The sequence below is a fragment of the Lissotriton vulgaris genome, chromosome 3_1 (genome assembly GCF_964263255.1).
Source record: "Lissotriton vulgaris chromosome 3_1, aLisVul1.2, whole genome shotgun sequence".
NCBI lineage: Eukaryota > Metazoa > Chordata > Amphibia > Caudata > Salamandridae > Lissotriton > Lissotriton vulgaris.
Window position 1 is genome coordinate 907,360,284 of NC_141689.1, and position 17,046 is coordinate 907,377,329.

Sequence of the window (17,046 nt, forward strand, 5' to 3'; positions counted from 1 at the left end):
AGAAAAAAAATGAATGTGTCATGCCTTACAAGAATTAGTGGCCAATAATGCTCTATCTGATGTTTGGGGAAAAAGAATGTTAGGGAAAAAGGGCTTTACATACTATTCCGCCCCACACAAAATCTGCGTGAGATTGGATTACTTTTTTGTCTCAAATGAAATCTTAACAGAATCTAGGATAGATAGACTCCCCCGAATCCTAAGCGATCATAATCCCCTAATCCTCACATTAAGAAAATCAATAAATACTAAACCGCAAAGGCAATGGACTTTTGAGAGAGGATTACTGTTGGAAGAAAAATATGTGGAGCACATGAAATTATGGATTAAAGAATTCCTTGAACAATAGAGATAGCTCCTCTGTGGGGGTGGTATGGGATGCATTCAAGTCGGGGGTACGGGGGGAGACTCTGAGTTTTAGCTCTTATAAGAGAAAACAGGAACAAAGGAAAAATACGGAACTGGCAGAGGCAGTACTTAAAGCTGAGGAGAAACTAGAGGAATGCATCATGACCGGGTCCCCTTTAGAAAATGTGTATTTGGAACTACTAAAAGCGAAAGGTGAAGCTGAGGGAGATATTGCTAGAAGGGCTGCAAAACTTTACATTACTAAAAGAGAAAAATGTCATGAGTTTAGTGAAGCAGTGGGAAGAACTTTAGCAGTTCGAACAAGACAACAAGAAGCATTAGGCACTGTAAGGGAGATTAAGGACTCTTTTGGTAGGATACACACAGAGACTGAGGAAATAAGGGAAGTTTTCAGATCTTTTTACGAAAAGTTATATGAGGAGCCGATAAGGGGTGATGCTAGGAAAACTAGAGAATACCTACAGGAAATTCCGGTGACTAGATTTACGGGAGAGGAGGCAGACAGTTTAGAGGAGATTTTTCAGGAGGAAGAAATAAAAAATGCTATATCAAACCTCCCATCTGGAAAAGCCGCAGGTCCGGACTTGATCCCAATAGAGTTTTATAAGATATTCTGGGATGTTCTAAAAATAGATATGCTTAGGACAATGCAGCAGGCGCAAGTTGGTAATTCAATTCCTAAGACATGGGGAGGTGCTGAAATAGTTATAATATTAAAAAAAGGGAAACCAGCAGAAGAACCTGGGTCATATAGGCCTATCACGCTGATGAATACGGACACTAAAATCTTTTCTAAGGCATTGGCGACAAGATACGCTAAGATAATAGATAGGGTGGTGAGCAAAAATCAACATGGCTTCATACCTGGGAGGGGCACCACCCATCATACGCGTAAAGTGATAACACTGTTTGATGCTGCAGCAGTCTCAGGGGACCCGATGGCGATCATGTTATTAGATGCAGAAAAGGCATTTGATCGGGTCTCCTGGGACTACCTGTGGTATACACTGGAAAGAGCAGGAGTCAAACAGGGGTTCATCAAAGCAGTCCAGGCGCTATATGTAAACCCTGTGGCCTCTGTGCGGGTGAATGCGGGGGTTACTACGCAATTTGGGATAAGGAGAGGTACAAGGCAGGGGTGTCCCTGTTCCCCATTGTTATTTGCAATGTACATGGATCCACTAATCCGGAGAATAGAGATGAGCGTTTTAATAAAATCATTACCTACACGAATTGGGCATTGTAAAATATTGCCGTATGCTGATGATGTTGCAGTAATTACACCAGCTCCAACGGAGGCTATTGCTCAAGTAGAAATTGAAGCTCTGAAGTTTGGAGAAGTCTCGGGTTATAAACTTAACACTGCTAAGACACAGATTATTAAAAATCCGCATACCCCCTGTACAGATAGCCGAGTAACTAAATCTGGAACATATTTGGGAGTGATTATATCGACTGAATTGGATAATTTAGTGGAAACAAATATAACTCCTTTAATAAACAAAGTACGGAAGGATCTAGATAGAATAGACAACCTGCACTTGTCAATTCTGGGGCGGACTAACGTGGTAAAAATGCTGGTGTTACCTAAGTTTCTTTATTTGTTTAGAGCAATCCCTTTATTATTTGAGAACAACCTATTTAAGAAGATAGAAAATATGATTAATAGGTTTATAGGGGCAAATGGAAAAACCAGGAGAGCACTCAGGTTCATGACATTACCAAGAGAGAGGGGAGGGTGGGCACTGCCAGATTTAAGGTTTTATTACTGGGCAGCAGCTTTACAAAATATGGTTGGTTTTGTGGGTGGGGGAGAAGACGAAGGGGGGAATGAGTTGGGATCACTGGCTTTTTTTAAAAAATATACTGAACCCAGCTACTACAAAAGGACATGATTTAAGATGCTCACTGCTGCACATACCGTTTGGAAAGCTTTCACTAAAAGATTTGGGCTGGGGGAGTATAATGCATACACGAGATTGAAAGGAAACCCAAATCTATCCGCGGAAGTTGTGTCTGGGCCTATATTGGCAGAATGGGAAAGAAAAGGGCTTAGAAAGGTGGGAGACATCTTGGGGCAGCAGGGAGTCTACCAGTTTTCTGAACTACAAATTAAGTTTGCATTAGATAAAAGACAATGTTTTAAGTATTTACAAATTAGGAGTTTTCTACATAATAAGAAAGGTGGTCCATCAGGGTTTAATAAAAATGCAATTATGGAAGTAATACAAGCAGGGGAGGATTGCACCATTAAGAGATTTTATGCAGAGCTACTGATCTCAAAAGAGGATGATATAGAGAAATGGGCAACTAAGTGGAAACATAATCTGGAAATTAGTGAGGAAAGTTTCTATATATCCCTAGAAATGGGGTACACATTATTATGCTCAGCGCCTCTACAGGCGCAACATTATGAAACACTGTATCACCTCTATCATACGCCTGCTAAAATAGCCCAATGGGGCGGCACAACTGGAATTAATTGCTACAGATGTGGGGGCTCAGAAGCAGACTTAATACATATATTCGCAACATGCCCTCACTTGCAGTCGCTTATAAAAGGCATTGAGGACTTTATAAATCGAGGGTTAGGAATAGATACTCTTCTAACTCCCTCAACTATTCTTTTGGGGGTAAAAGAAGAGGAGGAGGGACAGCAGCAGAGTAACACCAGGGCAAACGAGAGATGGGAATATTTCTTATTCTTAGCTATGTCGGTACTAAGACTCTGTATTGCATCGGCATGGCTAGATCCTAAAACACCGACATACCATTAATGGCTGGCTAAACTACTGTCAATTTATAATTTGGAGATCGAGATCTATGCAAGGAAGGGGAAAAAGGGTAGGACAATTGGTAGACAGATTTGGGGCCCTATTACTCGTTGAAAAGAAGAGAGGGTGGATTGAAAGGTGTGATTAAATTATTTGTATGGTTTGGATTGATTTGGATAGAATGCATTAATATTGCTTGATATATATGTAACTTAAAAATACTGTATTTTTCTTTGTTAACCTGCCTCGCTATGTGTACTGTATAATCCATTGTTGTGCCTTGTATGTATGTAAAAGTGGGAAAAACTTGGCAATAAAAAGATTTAAAAAAATAAAAAAAAAGTAGCCTTAATAAATCACAATGTAAGTCAAAGCTCATCCCGGCCGAGGGAAACAGTTTACATTTGTTTAGAAAGCCATGAAGATTAATTTTGTTCTGTTACTGTATTTATTATTTTGTCGTTTATCATTATGTGAATGCTGAATATTATTATGTACACGCTGAATCCTAAGTGGATTTCCCATTTGAAACAAAGTATAAAAAATAGAATAGTAACTGTAAAAGTACGGAAAGCAGTCAGATGTTTTGAGAGATGAAGTCTGGTATGCGAGGATGCCCTCTAAAGAAATTTCATCTGGAAATTGAATTTTGTTCTGAAATAACACGGTATGTTATTCTATGTTATAACATAGTATTAGACGACCCTATTATTCTGTTTCTTGATATTTATTGGGATGTTCCTTGTGCATTTTCGGTTCGTGAGTTATATTCGTGGAAGCATGAACAGTGATCTGTAAAGTCACATAATGCCTTTATATGATCATCTTTCACTCTATCTACCAAAACCGGTAAAGTTGATGCAAAAAAGATGAAATTTCTGTCCCTTTTTCTAAAAATAAATGTTCCACCGGGTTAACACTTTACTGTTTGTGTTTATCAATAGATCAATGGCACTGTCACTGAGAACATGTCATTAACTGATGCCCGCAAACTAATTGAGAAGTCAAGGGGGAAACTTCAGTTGGTCGTGCAGAGGGACAGCAGGCAAACTCTAATCAATATCCCATCATTGCATGACAGCGACTCGGACATTGAAGGTGAGAAGCATCAATGAATATATGCTCATTATCTTGATATATTTGTGTTGTATGGCTCTAAAAACAGTCATAGCTTCTTTCCAGCACGGGGTCTTCTCTATGATGTGTCAGTGCGGAAATCTAGTTACTTGTTGAGATGCTATTCTAAATCTTTAGATTGAGGCATTTTGTTTGTCTGCATGATAGCAGAAAGCCAGAGAAGATTATTTCCCCTCCAACCATCATATCTGTTGTCACCCGAGTGTTTCTGGAAAAAGAGTTGTACTCGATTTTTCTATTAATTTGGGGTTATTTGATTTGATTGTGTAGTGCTAACCTACTGCTGAAATCCACTTCTGAAAGCTTGTAGAAGGCAGAAATACATAAACAGTACCAACATACATTTGAAGTACCTAATAATGTGTAGCTCATTACAAAAACAACAACACTAAAAAGAGTAGTTAAAATGATTGCTAAATAGACAACTAGGCTTACAGATTTGTAGATACATTAATTACAGGTCTTCTCAGCACCTTTAGCTGACCCACCTTTCCTTCTCACCCCTTTCTCCACCTTACTCTATAAAAGAAACCATGCCGGAATGACACACCAATATCTGAGCAGAGTTGATTCTTGCACCAGGGAACACCATCATTTATATTTTTTGCTCAAAGTAAATGGCATCAGAAATGCCTGTTTATGCTAGACCTTTACTCATGTGCACATCAAAGGTTTGTTTCATCATGTGGGCCTTACATTGGTTTAATCTTCTTTCATTTTTGCTTGTTGGTGCAGCCCTTACTTGTACGATCAAGAGAAGCCATTGGCAAGGAGGGAAGAAAGCATTTATGGCAGGGGAAGGGGCATCAAACATTTCTAGAGAGTGCAGCCTTCCTCGGATGTGCTGCACTTTGTGTGCTAAATAAATACCTTTACGTCTGGACTCCCAGATGTTAAAAATGCCTTCTCTTGCAGAAATTAATGTTGTTAATGATTCTTGGAGAAATTGTGGCATTAGTGCCTCTTCTATTCATGTATTTAGTTCTCCCTATTCATGAGGCCTCCCTTGAGCCTATCTTCCAAAGATGTGTATGATTCTCTGAACTGAGAATCTTCACAGCAAGGAACATGTTGTCCCTGGGCTAGGATAACAGGGAGTCTCCCACATAGGCGGGAGAGCTTGCTAACTGAGGAGAGGCGCTGAACCACCACTCCCTTGTCCAATCCTCAGACTGTCTCTATTCAGGGGGCACGGGTGGGGGCTGGGGGGGGGGGTGTAGAACTATGAACAGCCTGCAGAGAACCAATTTTTGAAATTGTATACCCTTTCTCCATTAGAGCGAGACATCCCTAACTTTAGTTGGCCATTGTGCATGTCAGTGCAAGTCTAAACAAAAATGTGGTTCTTAATTGATTCACTAATGAGTCATACATTAAAACCTTGTGAGGGCTTCCAGCCCACATACTACGTTGAGCCAGCCTCATCTAACTTGAGATTGGAGATGGGAAAGCCATCTTCTCATTCTATGCCCTGTCTGTCTTCATATACACACTAGTCTTCCAGTTGATTTGGAGCAGCTCATAAGAATAGGCTCAGTCCAACAGATCCAGATGGTTGCAAGTTTATATGGTCCCTTTCGATTCTTTCCTTCCTCAGATTATTTCTTGTCTTACTTATATATTAAACATATTCATTGGTCGGAACCTGCCACACAGGCACCTCCCTCTCTTCTACATTTTTCAGCGCATCTATCAGCATTTTCTTTTACAGAGAACACAATAGTAAAACTGCATGTTTCTAATACCTAAATTGTATAGACAGATTAACACCGGGCATGGCTCCCACTCAGCTACTCAGCTGCCAATCTGTTTTGTCTTTTTGTAGAAATAACTGATATGTTTATCTGTTCCTGATTGAAAGCAATAATTATCCCTTAGCCCCTCTTAGTGTCTAGTACATTGTATTTAATGGTCTTCAAAATTTGTTGCTTTACAAGTCTTACCCAATTTTTCTATTTGGGTATTCAATTCTAGGTTGTGGTTTTTAACGAAAATGTTGTCTTTTGCCCTATCTTTGTTTCTCTCCAGAGCACAGTTACCAATTAAAGTGAAGAGAACATGAACTTAAAATGTTTTAATCTAAACTAACCCCTAAAAAATAGATACAATTAGCAGTTTTACCATTCTGGATTACTACCCTCATTATCTGTATGTAACCATAGGGTATAGACAAAAATAGAAAGGGAGGACACCACCACCACCATGTGTTGAATCACCCAATATAGCTTCCACTTTATAAGTAACACTTTATGTGGGCTCCAATTATGAGCTGACCGAAACATGAGAAGTGGGGCATTTTACCCGTTCGTGTAGGTGAGTGATTACATTAATCTGTATCTCCCCAGTTGCATTTTCACATTGAACATAGAGATATTTGTTTTATTCAATACTGATACAAAATTCTCAGACATTTTTTATTCATAAAGTCTTATCTTGGACTTTTACTAACGTGTCAAACTGGCTATTAATTAAAGAAATAGGACTTTCGAGCCTGATCTTTGGCAAGGCAAGGAGAACTACTGATGGATAAGTAATGTACTATGATTGAGATTTTAAACACAAACACCTGATGAAATAATATACTTTACTACTTCAGAATTTCTTTACGAACCCAACATCAGGTTCTGAACAGTGTGATAAATGCAATATGCACTATAACACAAGAAAAAGAGGGTAAATGTTGAGAAACACATTTTAATTGAATGTGGCATTTGTTTAATTGTTTGATTGAGATATATATATATAAAATCTCTTTTGCCCTTTTGAAGCAACACATTTAATACATAGTGGCGTGAAAGGCCTTGGCATAGAGACCGGTTAGAGTTAAAAATAAATAAATATTAAATATTTGTCAATAATACATTTGTAACACTTAGAAAGACATTAAGGAAGAGCCTAAACCTAAAAACGTTGTTGAACCTCATTTCTCCTGATCAACCTATTTCTGCAATGCTAAGGGTATGAACACTGTAATTCTAAAAGCTCATTACCTCCCTTTACCAGTCACACTATAGGTTTCTCTCGCATTACTTTTTAACGTCTTACACAGGCTTAGCTTTGCAGTTCCTTGATTTTTCTTTTTTTTTAACAGATATATCTGAAATAGAGTCCAACCGATCTAGTTCTCCTCATGAAGACACAAGATTGCATCACTCGGATTTTGATTCTCATTCCTCAAATGAGAAGCTGAAAGAAAAATCAAGGTAACATTTTATTTTTCTTATACCTGTGTTTATTCTTCTGTTCCTTGTGCTATTGGTTGATTGTTCAATTTCTGAAATTGTGTGCCTTACGTTTTTAGGAGATATTACAATCTCTATCCATAGAGAAGTTTGGCTGGCGCTCCTCTCTTATCAAGACATTGCCCGAATGCTCCATTTGGCTACATCACCCCTGTACTGTTGCTGCAGTCTATATACTGACCTCTGCACCACCCAAAACTATGCAGCTATCAGTTCTTTGGTGTAAGACAACAACCCCATCACACTAGTCCTCATTAGAAGAAAGAAACTAATGCCCTCAACTGCCAATCACTGAAGTATCATGAGAAACTATTTGTTCATTTTCTAAGGACCAGAAATCTAAGGTCTGATAGTCTGTGACCATTGTCCATCAGACTTTATAGATATGTTAGTCAGTCTCTTCACATTCAGTATGTCAGTCAGTCTCTTCACATTCAGTGCTTCTCCCTGTGGAAAGTCCTTGCCTCTTAAGTTGAAACTGCCTACCCTAAATTCAGGATAAACCTTAAAAACCAAAGTCACATTTGCAAATCGTCGTCACTGTGGCTCTATCTAGTTGCTTCCGAAGTTCTGTTCCATCAGACACCTAAATCCAGCTTTGCCTATTTACCCAGTACTCTTGTTATTTCAAAGGTTGGCCATTATGTAGTTGGCTATCGCCAGGCACAGCCCATACCTGCTTAATGATCACTTATCCCCACTTGACTCCAGCATTGTACTTTTTGTAGCTCACTACCCAATACCCTAACGCTCTCTGAGGCCACTGCAGGGTGCTTAGTAGTGCTTAACAACAATTCGAAATAAAATTGTGCAGTCTGCAATTGTTTTTGATTTGACAGCAGGCTGGAATAACATTTGGCTTGCTCTGCTGTGTGTGCTAGTACTGGTTTGAGAGCACTAGCCGAGTACAGATATTAAGAATTAACTAGTGAATTTCAGAATAGCAGTTTTTTGCTTTGCATGGAGACTAGGGTGTAATGCTACGCAGCAGACCCTGCAGACAATTTGCAGATTAAATATTCATACTGGGTAGGATAAAGACATGACTTCTTTGCAATACTGTCCACAGTCTTATTTTTCGCCAAGGTAATGGACATTTGTAATAGTTTATGAATACATTTTTCCAAGAGCATTCTGGCAGGCTATGATAAATCTGCAAATGAGGTCTGTGGTTTCACGTAACTGCATGTCTATTTCTCAAGGCTGGCTCAATCAATTCCCCCCATTTTAACCACTGGTTTGAAAATCTATTGAACTGCTGCTGAACACTGGAAAAATGAATCACTGGTATTGTCAAAGGCCTGAGAGTTTCATAAAAATGCCAGCCATTATTTTGATTAACTTGATACTGCTCAAATCAGCTAGCAACAAGAGAATTACGGATGCATGGGCATATTTCTACTTTTTTCCATGTTTAGTATTTGTCAATCGCAGTTTTTTTTTTGCTCTGCAGTTTTTGGTTTTGCTTTTGCTTTTTTCTGCTTTACTTCATAATTTGGGTTTTTCCATTTTTTTCTTTAGAATTGTTATTCTGTGTTTGTCCTTTCTAGCTGTTGAGCTAGACCTGTGCTTTTTTTGTTAAAGTTGACTGGGGGTGGATTATATAGAAAATGCCGCAAATCCATATTAATGGGTAACACTCAAGTGGCCGTAATAATAAAGCAACATTAAGAGAAGTAAAAATCTAATTTCCGTATCCTGGGTATCATCTTATTTCGCCCCTACACAAAATGACTTGGTGTTTCTGTGGAGAGTCCGGTGACAACCCACTTGTGCCCCCACATGCTAGCACCAATCTCCTACCTTCAGATCCCTAGGTGCTCGCCTAGTCCCAAATCTGGTTTGGTAGTCATTGAACAGGTTCACAGATAAAGATTAAATGTTCCATGAAGAGAATCAAGCGATATTCCAGGTAGCACTAATGCTTCATAATTGCACAGGATCACACATAGCTATGCTTGGGCTAACCTCATTTTAAATGGTTTGCCTGATTCTTGTCCCTAGGCAGCATATCTCTCTAAACTTTACTGATGAACATTTTTGAAGTCAAACGTCTGATTTCTCAAAAAGTCTAAGTGGGCAATCTTTTAAACACTGTTTAAAACATGACTTCAGATCAAGAAAGAGTGGGTTGAACTGCCCAAGGTAATGAGCTGGTGAGTATTCAGGGAGTGGTGGAAGGAGAGAGGGAAAGGGAGCCCAAGAAAGGGTTCCAAAGTACACCTTTTTATGTTACTGGGACAATAAACAAAATGACTCCTGCTCCTCCCCTGGGTTTGAAAGGGGCATTATTTTCTAGGCTTAGCGTGTCCAGTTATGTAGGATGATGTTATGAATCTGGCTTAATGGGATGTAGGGAGAAGTGGCCAACATGTTATTATCTTGTGTGCTTCACCTTGAAGCTCAGAGATAGAGCTTCAGAATATCTGCAGCAGATCAACACAAATCAAGAAAGCCATCTTCCAGAATCTCCAGTAGTGTCCACCCACATGGCTGAAAAAACCCTAGCAGTATGAGAACATTATAATATCTTTAGTTGTTAAACCGTATTATAATGTAAAGAGTTTAATCAAAGATATTATTTGTAAACTTAACTGCTGCTCGAAGTACTCAAGTTAGCTCTTGTGCAGCAGTGAACTTTGTTAAACCACATTTTGATTGCACTGTTTAGAGTTTGTTTTTTAATCTCAGCTCCAAAGAGGAGGCACCACCAAGTAGGCTTGCAAGAATGGGAGCCTTGCCTACCCCTTTCAAATCCGTGATGACTGATGACACCCCATCTGTTCCTACCTCACCAGTAGTCACGGAGATGAGCAAGGAGCAGAAATACACAGATGATGTACCAGGTCCGTCTTTTTCAGTTTTTATTTACTTTTGTTAAACCAAACTATTGTTCATTGAAATTATGGTGTAATGTTAAAATAATAGTTTGTATAGAGGTAGTATGAAATATGTCAGTAATTCCTACTGTTCTGTGTATAGCCTTTCAGCCCATGACTCATTTCTATCTTTTTGGACAGTTCCCCAGGGAAGTCTATTCCTTTTCTGTGTCCGAACGATACCCATGCTGATAGCCAACTTGGTGTCAGGGGTTCAATGTTGTGCAGGTCACTAAAAGTCTACATGGAGAGAGGAGTCACTAGAATTCACAAGAGAAATAGTGGGATATAATGGAAGCCCCTAGGTGAAAGGTTCAAATGACTGTCCCTAAATAACAATAGACAATACTGTATTCCTCGCTGGGTAAAATAAACCTGAATTAGCTCACAATATTGAATAGATCGTTAATTAATACTTTCAATCCCTTTCGAGTAAACACCTCTAATGGCTAAACAAGAGTAAGCTCCACTGGGAATGTACCTTTACCTTCTTATTGCACCATAAAGAATATCCTATCGCAAAATTACACATGCAATAGACAAAAGGGCAATGCGATACTTTCACTAGTTACAATGTATGAAAGTAATTCTGTGAATGAAACCAAAATGTGCTTAATGTTACAACTTCGCTATTCCTACCCACTGTGCCTCCTAGTATGTGTATGGTTTCACATTCCACTCAAATCTTGTTGCGGCTAAATGCATCTTGTATGGTAAACTACTAGATGCATGCAGTCCAAAGTGCCCTCTACCCCACAAATAGGCATCATTTTGTCTTAAAGTTTCATTAAAAACAATTGTTTATTTAATTGTTTTTTAAAGTTTCAAACATTGTGGAAATTATAGATCTCCTATTTAGTTTTCATCTCTAATTCTGACCAAAATGCAGTAAAAAACCTTTCTTGTTTGACAAACAAGATTTAAATAGTTATATTTATTTGTTACTCTTCTTGTTTCAAAACTGCATAAATGATCAGTTACAATTCCTGCAAACATGGCTTATTTGCCAAAAACAAACATAATTATTTGATATAACAATTACTTTTCCTTAGACAACACAAGTGTTTCATCACTGTATTTGAGAGCAGGTTAACATAACAAAACAAAGAAGTTTAGTAGGCATCAAAGGCAAAAAATTGCAGTTACAGAGCCATCTAGTGGGGTGTCAAAATAATCACTTTCAGAGTATGCTTTCACTGAAATGTTTTATTTTTATCTTACTATTAGTACAGTTCCTTCTTTAACTTCATCATATTAATACTCAACACAGCTAGAATCACAAAACAGAGTTCAATGTCTTTAATAATCCCATTTGGAAAACATGAAGATAACCTACATACCTATTTTTATTCTTTCTCTCATAATGTCCCTAATCAACTCGTCTAATGTGTGGTTAATCAGAATTTATTCCAGTTTCATAGATTCCCATGCTTGAATCATTCCCCATCGTCGAGATGGGAGCCCCCGGTGTATATATAAAAAAATAGTAATGCAAACCATAACAAATAGAAACTAGGCCTAGGCCCATTCTAGTTTTGTAACATGTCCACCTCATTTTGTAAAGAGACCAAATAAAATCAACAACCAATCCGATCAGCCTCACCCTCTAGAACCCTCCTGAGAACCTCAGACCATCAGATGTTCTACCGCACATTGTGCTAGGTTGTCTTCACTGAGCTCTGCTCAGTTGTTTCCTTGTTACCTTTACTCCTAAAGTTTTTTCAACTGCTTTCTTCAACAGCTTAGTGTCAGCATGACTGAGAAAGAGAAAAAAGACCTTTTTAGAGCTTGTGCAACCTTATCTAAAAAAAGGCTTTCCATGGATGACCCTCACAAGGACTGCATCTATTGCCTCTATCCAGATCACCAGGCTAAAGATTACAAGGTTGGCCATACTTTTTTCACCAAAACCTTTAAGAGGCCGTGAGGGACGTCTCCTGACGTGGCTCCAAAAGCTAAAGTCCAGGAAGGATCCAATATCCAGTGATGATAGTGATGATAGTGATGAGGGCTCACTAGCTTAGTCTTCCAGGAGATCTCTGAAAAGGTCGAGATCTGACCCCTCTGCTTCTGAAGACCGTCCTCGGAAAGCCTTTAACAAGACCTCTCATAGGTCTAATCGGCAAAGTCCAAGCAAATCTCCTCACGAGGTGTAAAGGAGAGGGAAAGACTTTCTACAGAGAATCTACAGTGAGGAAGTAGAATTCTGTTCCTCCATCTTCTCCTTCTGAGAGAAAAGAGGACTTCAAAAAGCCCTCCTCTGTACCTTCTGGGGGAAAACATGCTAAGAAAATTCCACTGTCAATGATGCTGTCGACACCGTCGGCAAAGAAACTGGTAGTCGACGCGCAGCGAAAAAGTACAGTCTCCTTAGTCTTCTCTTACTCTGGCGACGGGATCGCCAATGAGAGTTTCCTTGCCTTAGTCGCCCACGGTGCAGCATTCATTGTCCACACCAATGACGACGGATGCGGGATCAACAGTGACGGCGAAGTTGTCGTGGACGATGTCGTCGATGACTTCCAACGAGAATGACGACAGTTGTGGTGACGACAGCGACTACAGCGACGATGACGGCAAGGACGTCGACAGTGATGACGACGGTATTGGCAACGGTACCGTCGACGGCAACAACTACATCGTCGACGACACCGTGGATGACCTCGTCGACGGAACAAATTCCTGAGGTAATCAAAAGGAAACGTCGCATTACTCCTGAGCTCCCTTCCCCCAGCAAAGTGACACCTCTGCTGCCTATTCACCTCCTAGAAGAGGAGGATTCGGAGGATGAAGGTCCATATGGCTACGCACATAGCCCTTCTGAACTGCACGTTAAGTGCCAAGACCTAGATTCGGAAGATGGATATGGGAAAGAGCAGGGATATGATCCTTCCCAGGACTATCAGGTAGGTTACCAGGAGGAGATGGTTTGTATGCCATCCTCCTTGATTTCGGATTACAGCTCATGCTCTCAGACTATAAAAAGAGATTTCCATCTCCATCTCGGGTTTCAGCTCCTGCTGTTCCGCCTGCAGAGCCTTCAACCCCTCGGCTGCCACCACCACCACTGTAATTGATTGACAACTCCACTTATCCAGGATGATACCTCGGATGACGACCAGGAAAATGCAGTTCTCCTGGATCCAGACAAGTAATGGGATGCTTATAATATTCCTACTCCTGCTTCACCTTCACCGGTGCCAGTGGATTCTCCACCTGGGGACATAGGTGGTTTCCATAATTTGTTGGAGGGGGCAGCTGAAAGATTCGATCTACCTATACCATCGGTACAGTCTGAGTGCTTCTTATACAATTTCAAAGAGCCCTTTAGGAACTCTGTGAGATCAATTCCGATCATTGGTCATGTTTGCGAAGAGGAGCTCAAGTTATGAAGACCCCAGCTACAGTTGTCCCGGTGCCTCCTCGTTTAGAGAAAAAATATAAAGCCCAGGAGGATAACCCGGCCTGCCTGGTGAGTCAGCTGAAACCGGACTCAGTGATATCTAAGGCAGGACAGAGGAAGTCATTAAATCCAGCGGCTCCTCTAACAACACCTCCAGATAAAGAAGGCAGACGCTTGGACAATGCAGGCAAAAGGTTTTCATCGATGTCAAGCCTACTCGTCAAAGCGGCTAATGCTGTAGCCGTCTTGGAGCGCTACGACCGCCAAATGTGGTGTGACCTCTCTCCCTACCTAGAGCAGCTGCCTGATGACAGCAGGGCCAAAGTGAAAAGGATTCTTCAGGAAGGAGAGAGGGCCTCCTCTGAGGTGATTGATTGCGCAATGGACATTGCAACAATTGCGTTCCGTTCCCCGGCTGGAGCGGCAGTCCTTCGTCACCAGGGATGGCTTTGAGCGACCTCTTTTAGACCTGATGTTCAGAACAAGATTTTGGACTTTCTTATTGATGGAGAGGCGGTCTTTGGTAAACACATAGACGACGCGCTTCAGGACATTAAGAAATTTATGGACCCAGCAAGATCATTAGGGACGCTTCAATACCACTAGGTCCCTTTTCGTGGTGCAAGAGGCAGAGGTCTTACCTCATACAGAGGAGGTTACCAGCAATATCGGTACTCCTCGTATATGCCTGCCTCGCAATCTTACCGCCCGCAGTATAACCAGCGACAGGCTCAGTACTCGTCATATTCAAGATCGACAAACCGAGGAAGAGCAGGATGCCAAGGGAAGGAGTCCTCTAGGTGTCCATAGCGGCCTGCTGGCTCCGTCTTCTGTTCCTCCTCATCATTTAACACCTGCGGGGGGCAGGATCTCACATTACTTCAAAGATTGGCAACGGATAACATCGGATCATTGGGTTCTCAATATAATCAAATTTGTCCACACAGAGTTTGTTCATCCTTGAATTCAGGAGATTTCATGGCCAGTTTGGACCTAGAGGGCGCATATTTTCATGTTCCCATATATCCATCCCACAGGAAGTTTCTACGCTTTACAGTAGCCAAGAGCCACTTTCAATTCAGGGTCCTCCCCTTCGGCCTCAGATTGGCACCAAGGATATTTACAAAGATACTAGCTTCGGTAGCGGCTTTTCTAAGGAAACAGAACCAGGTGTCCCTTACCTGGATGACTGGTTGCTAAAGGCTCCTACCAAGACTGCAGCCGAGAGGTCAGTGGCAGCTTGTACAAATCGGTTCAAAAGTCTGGGTCTTACCCTCCGCAGAGAAAAATCTAATTTGTGCCCTTCCAAGAATGCCAAATTCCTGGGAGCCATATTGGACACATCCCTCAACAAGGATTTTCAGTCAGTGGAAAGACAAACCAAACTGATGTCGATGGCCCATCTACTTGAAAAAAGGTCACTTTCAGTTCGCCTCTACAGGTCCCTTCTGGAATCCATTTCATCCTGCATTCCGCTAATTCCTCACTGCAGGTTATGAATGCATCCTCTTCAGGAACAACTGGACTTACAGTGGCGACAAGTAGGAGGGTCTTTCGAGGACATGATCACTATCACTGTGCCAATGAAAGAAGCCGCCTCATGGTGGACTCGCGAGGAGAACATTTATCAAGATCTCTCCTTCATGGTCACCCATGCTCGTCCGATTATTACAACAGATGCGTCTCTGGAGGGCTGGGGAGCTGTCTTGCAGGAATTCCAGATAAGTGGTCGATGGCTACATCACCCTAGTCTGTTGCACATCAATCTGCTGGAACTCAGAGCAATTCGCCTAGCCCTACAGGCTTGTCTTCCAAGAATAAAGGATTTGTTGTTCTAATAAGAACAGACAATACTACGGCCATGCATTCTATCAACAAGCAGGGCGGCACAAGACCTCGTCTGCTGTCGGCAGAAGCTCAAGCTGTCTGGGAATGGGCAGTCCTTTATGGAGACTTACGAAAGGCGGAGCATCTCCAAGGGAATCTCAACGAGACAGCAGACACACTAAGCATACTAAGTCAGTCAGTCACGAATGGGAACTGGACCAGAGTACACTGAAGGAGATTTTTCAACTATGGGGCAGACGGGCCATAGATCTCTTTGCTACACCGGAGAACAAGACATGCTGGTTCTACGCAAGCTGGCATCACCATCCGGGATCCTCTTGGAATGCGGTTTCGATGGCATGGTCAGGCGCCTTTGTTTACGCTTCCCCCCCCCTTTCCCCTGATCCAGAGACTGCTCAAAGGTCAAAACCGAACCCTGCAAGATGATCCTAATAGCACCATCTTGGCCTTGCCGCTACTGGTTCACAGAGCTTCTTCTCCTATCCTTGGAGCATCCGGTCCCTTTGAAACCGATTCCATCACTGCTGACGATGTTGCAGGGCCAAGTATTGCATCCGGATCCCTGCAATTATCAAGGTGGCTCCAGAGCACAGAGAGTTTCTCGACTTAAAGCTCTCTGCAGAATGTAGGGACATCCTGTCTCAGGCTCCTGCTCAAAGTACAAACAAAACCTACCGGATGAAGTGGAAGAGGTTTTGTCACTGGTGCCGGGAACCGGGAGTTCACCCTTTCTCTTCCACTGCGCATGAAATTCTTCCTTACATTCTTTCCTTGGCTAAGGAGGGCCTGGCTCATTTGTCTATTAAATTTCATCTTGCGGCCATCTCTCGCTTAAGAAGGACATCCTCAGGCCCTTCGCTCTGGTCAGCAAGTATAAATAAACAGTTCATGAAAGCTCTTTTTTGAGTCTTCCCTCAAGAGAAGCCTCCTCCACCACTGTGGCACCTTAATCTGTTCTTGACCCTGCTCATGAAACATCCCTTCAAGACTATGCATAAGGCGAACTTGAAATTTCTCTCTTGGAAGGTGGCACTTCTTCTGGCCTTGACATCAGCTAGAAGGGTCAGCGAGTTGCAGGCACTCACCATTCAGGAACCCTTTCTTCAATTTAAAAATGATACAGAGGTACTCTGTACCAACCCCAAAGTTCATCCAGAATGTACCTTCAGACTTTCATTTAAATGAACCTGTGATACTTAAAACTTTTTTCCCTCAACCTACAACTCCAGCTGAGCGGTCACTACACTCATTGGACATTGTGTTGCCTGAAGTTCTATCTTCAGAGATTTAAGGATTTTAGAAAGTCACCTCAGCTCTTAGTTGCTCACAGCACCCCTCGTCAAGGATTTCCCCTTTCCAAACAGGGGATTGCACAGTGGATTTCCAGCTCTATT

At 41.4% G+C, this 17,046-nt stretch overlaps 1 protein-coding gene across 3 annotated transcripts in view; it reads left to right on the plus strand.

Moving 5' to 3' along the window:
• LOC147727192 (tight junction protein 2-like) overlaps positions 1-17,046 on the plus strand; it is a 595,437-nt gene that overhangs the window by 361,345 nt on the left and 217,046 nt on the right. For all 3 annotated transcript variants that reach the window (XM_086961242.1, XM_086961240.1, XM_086961241.1), the window contains 3 exons: positions 4,088-4,241; positions 7,372-7,483; positions 10,214-10,368. In XM_086961242.1, the coding sequence (XP_086817368.1) occupies positions 4,088-4,241; positions 7,372-7,483; positions 10,214-10,368 (421 nt within the window). The remainder of the gene's footprint in view (positions 1-4,087; positions 4,242-7,371; positions 7,484-10,213; positions 10,369-17,046) is intronic.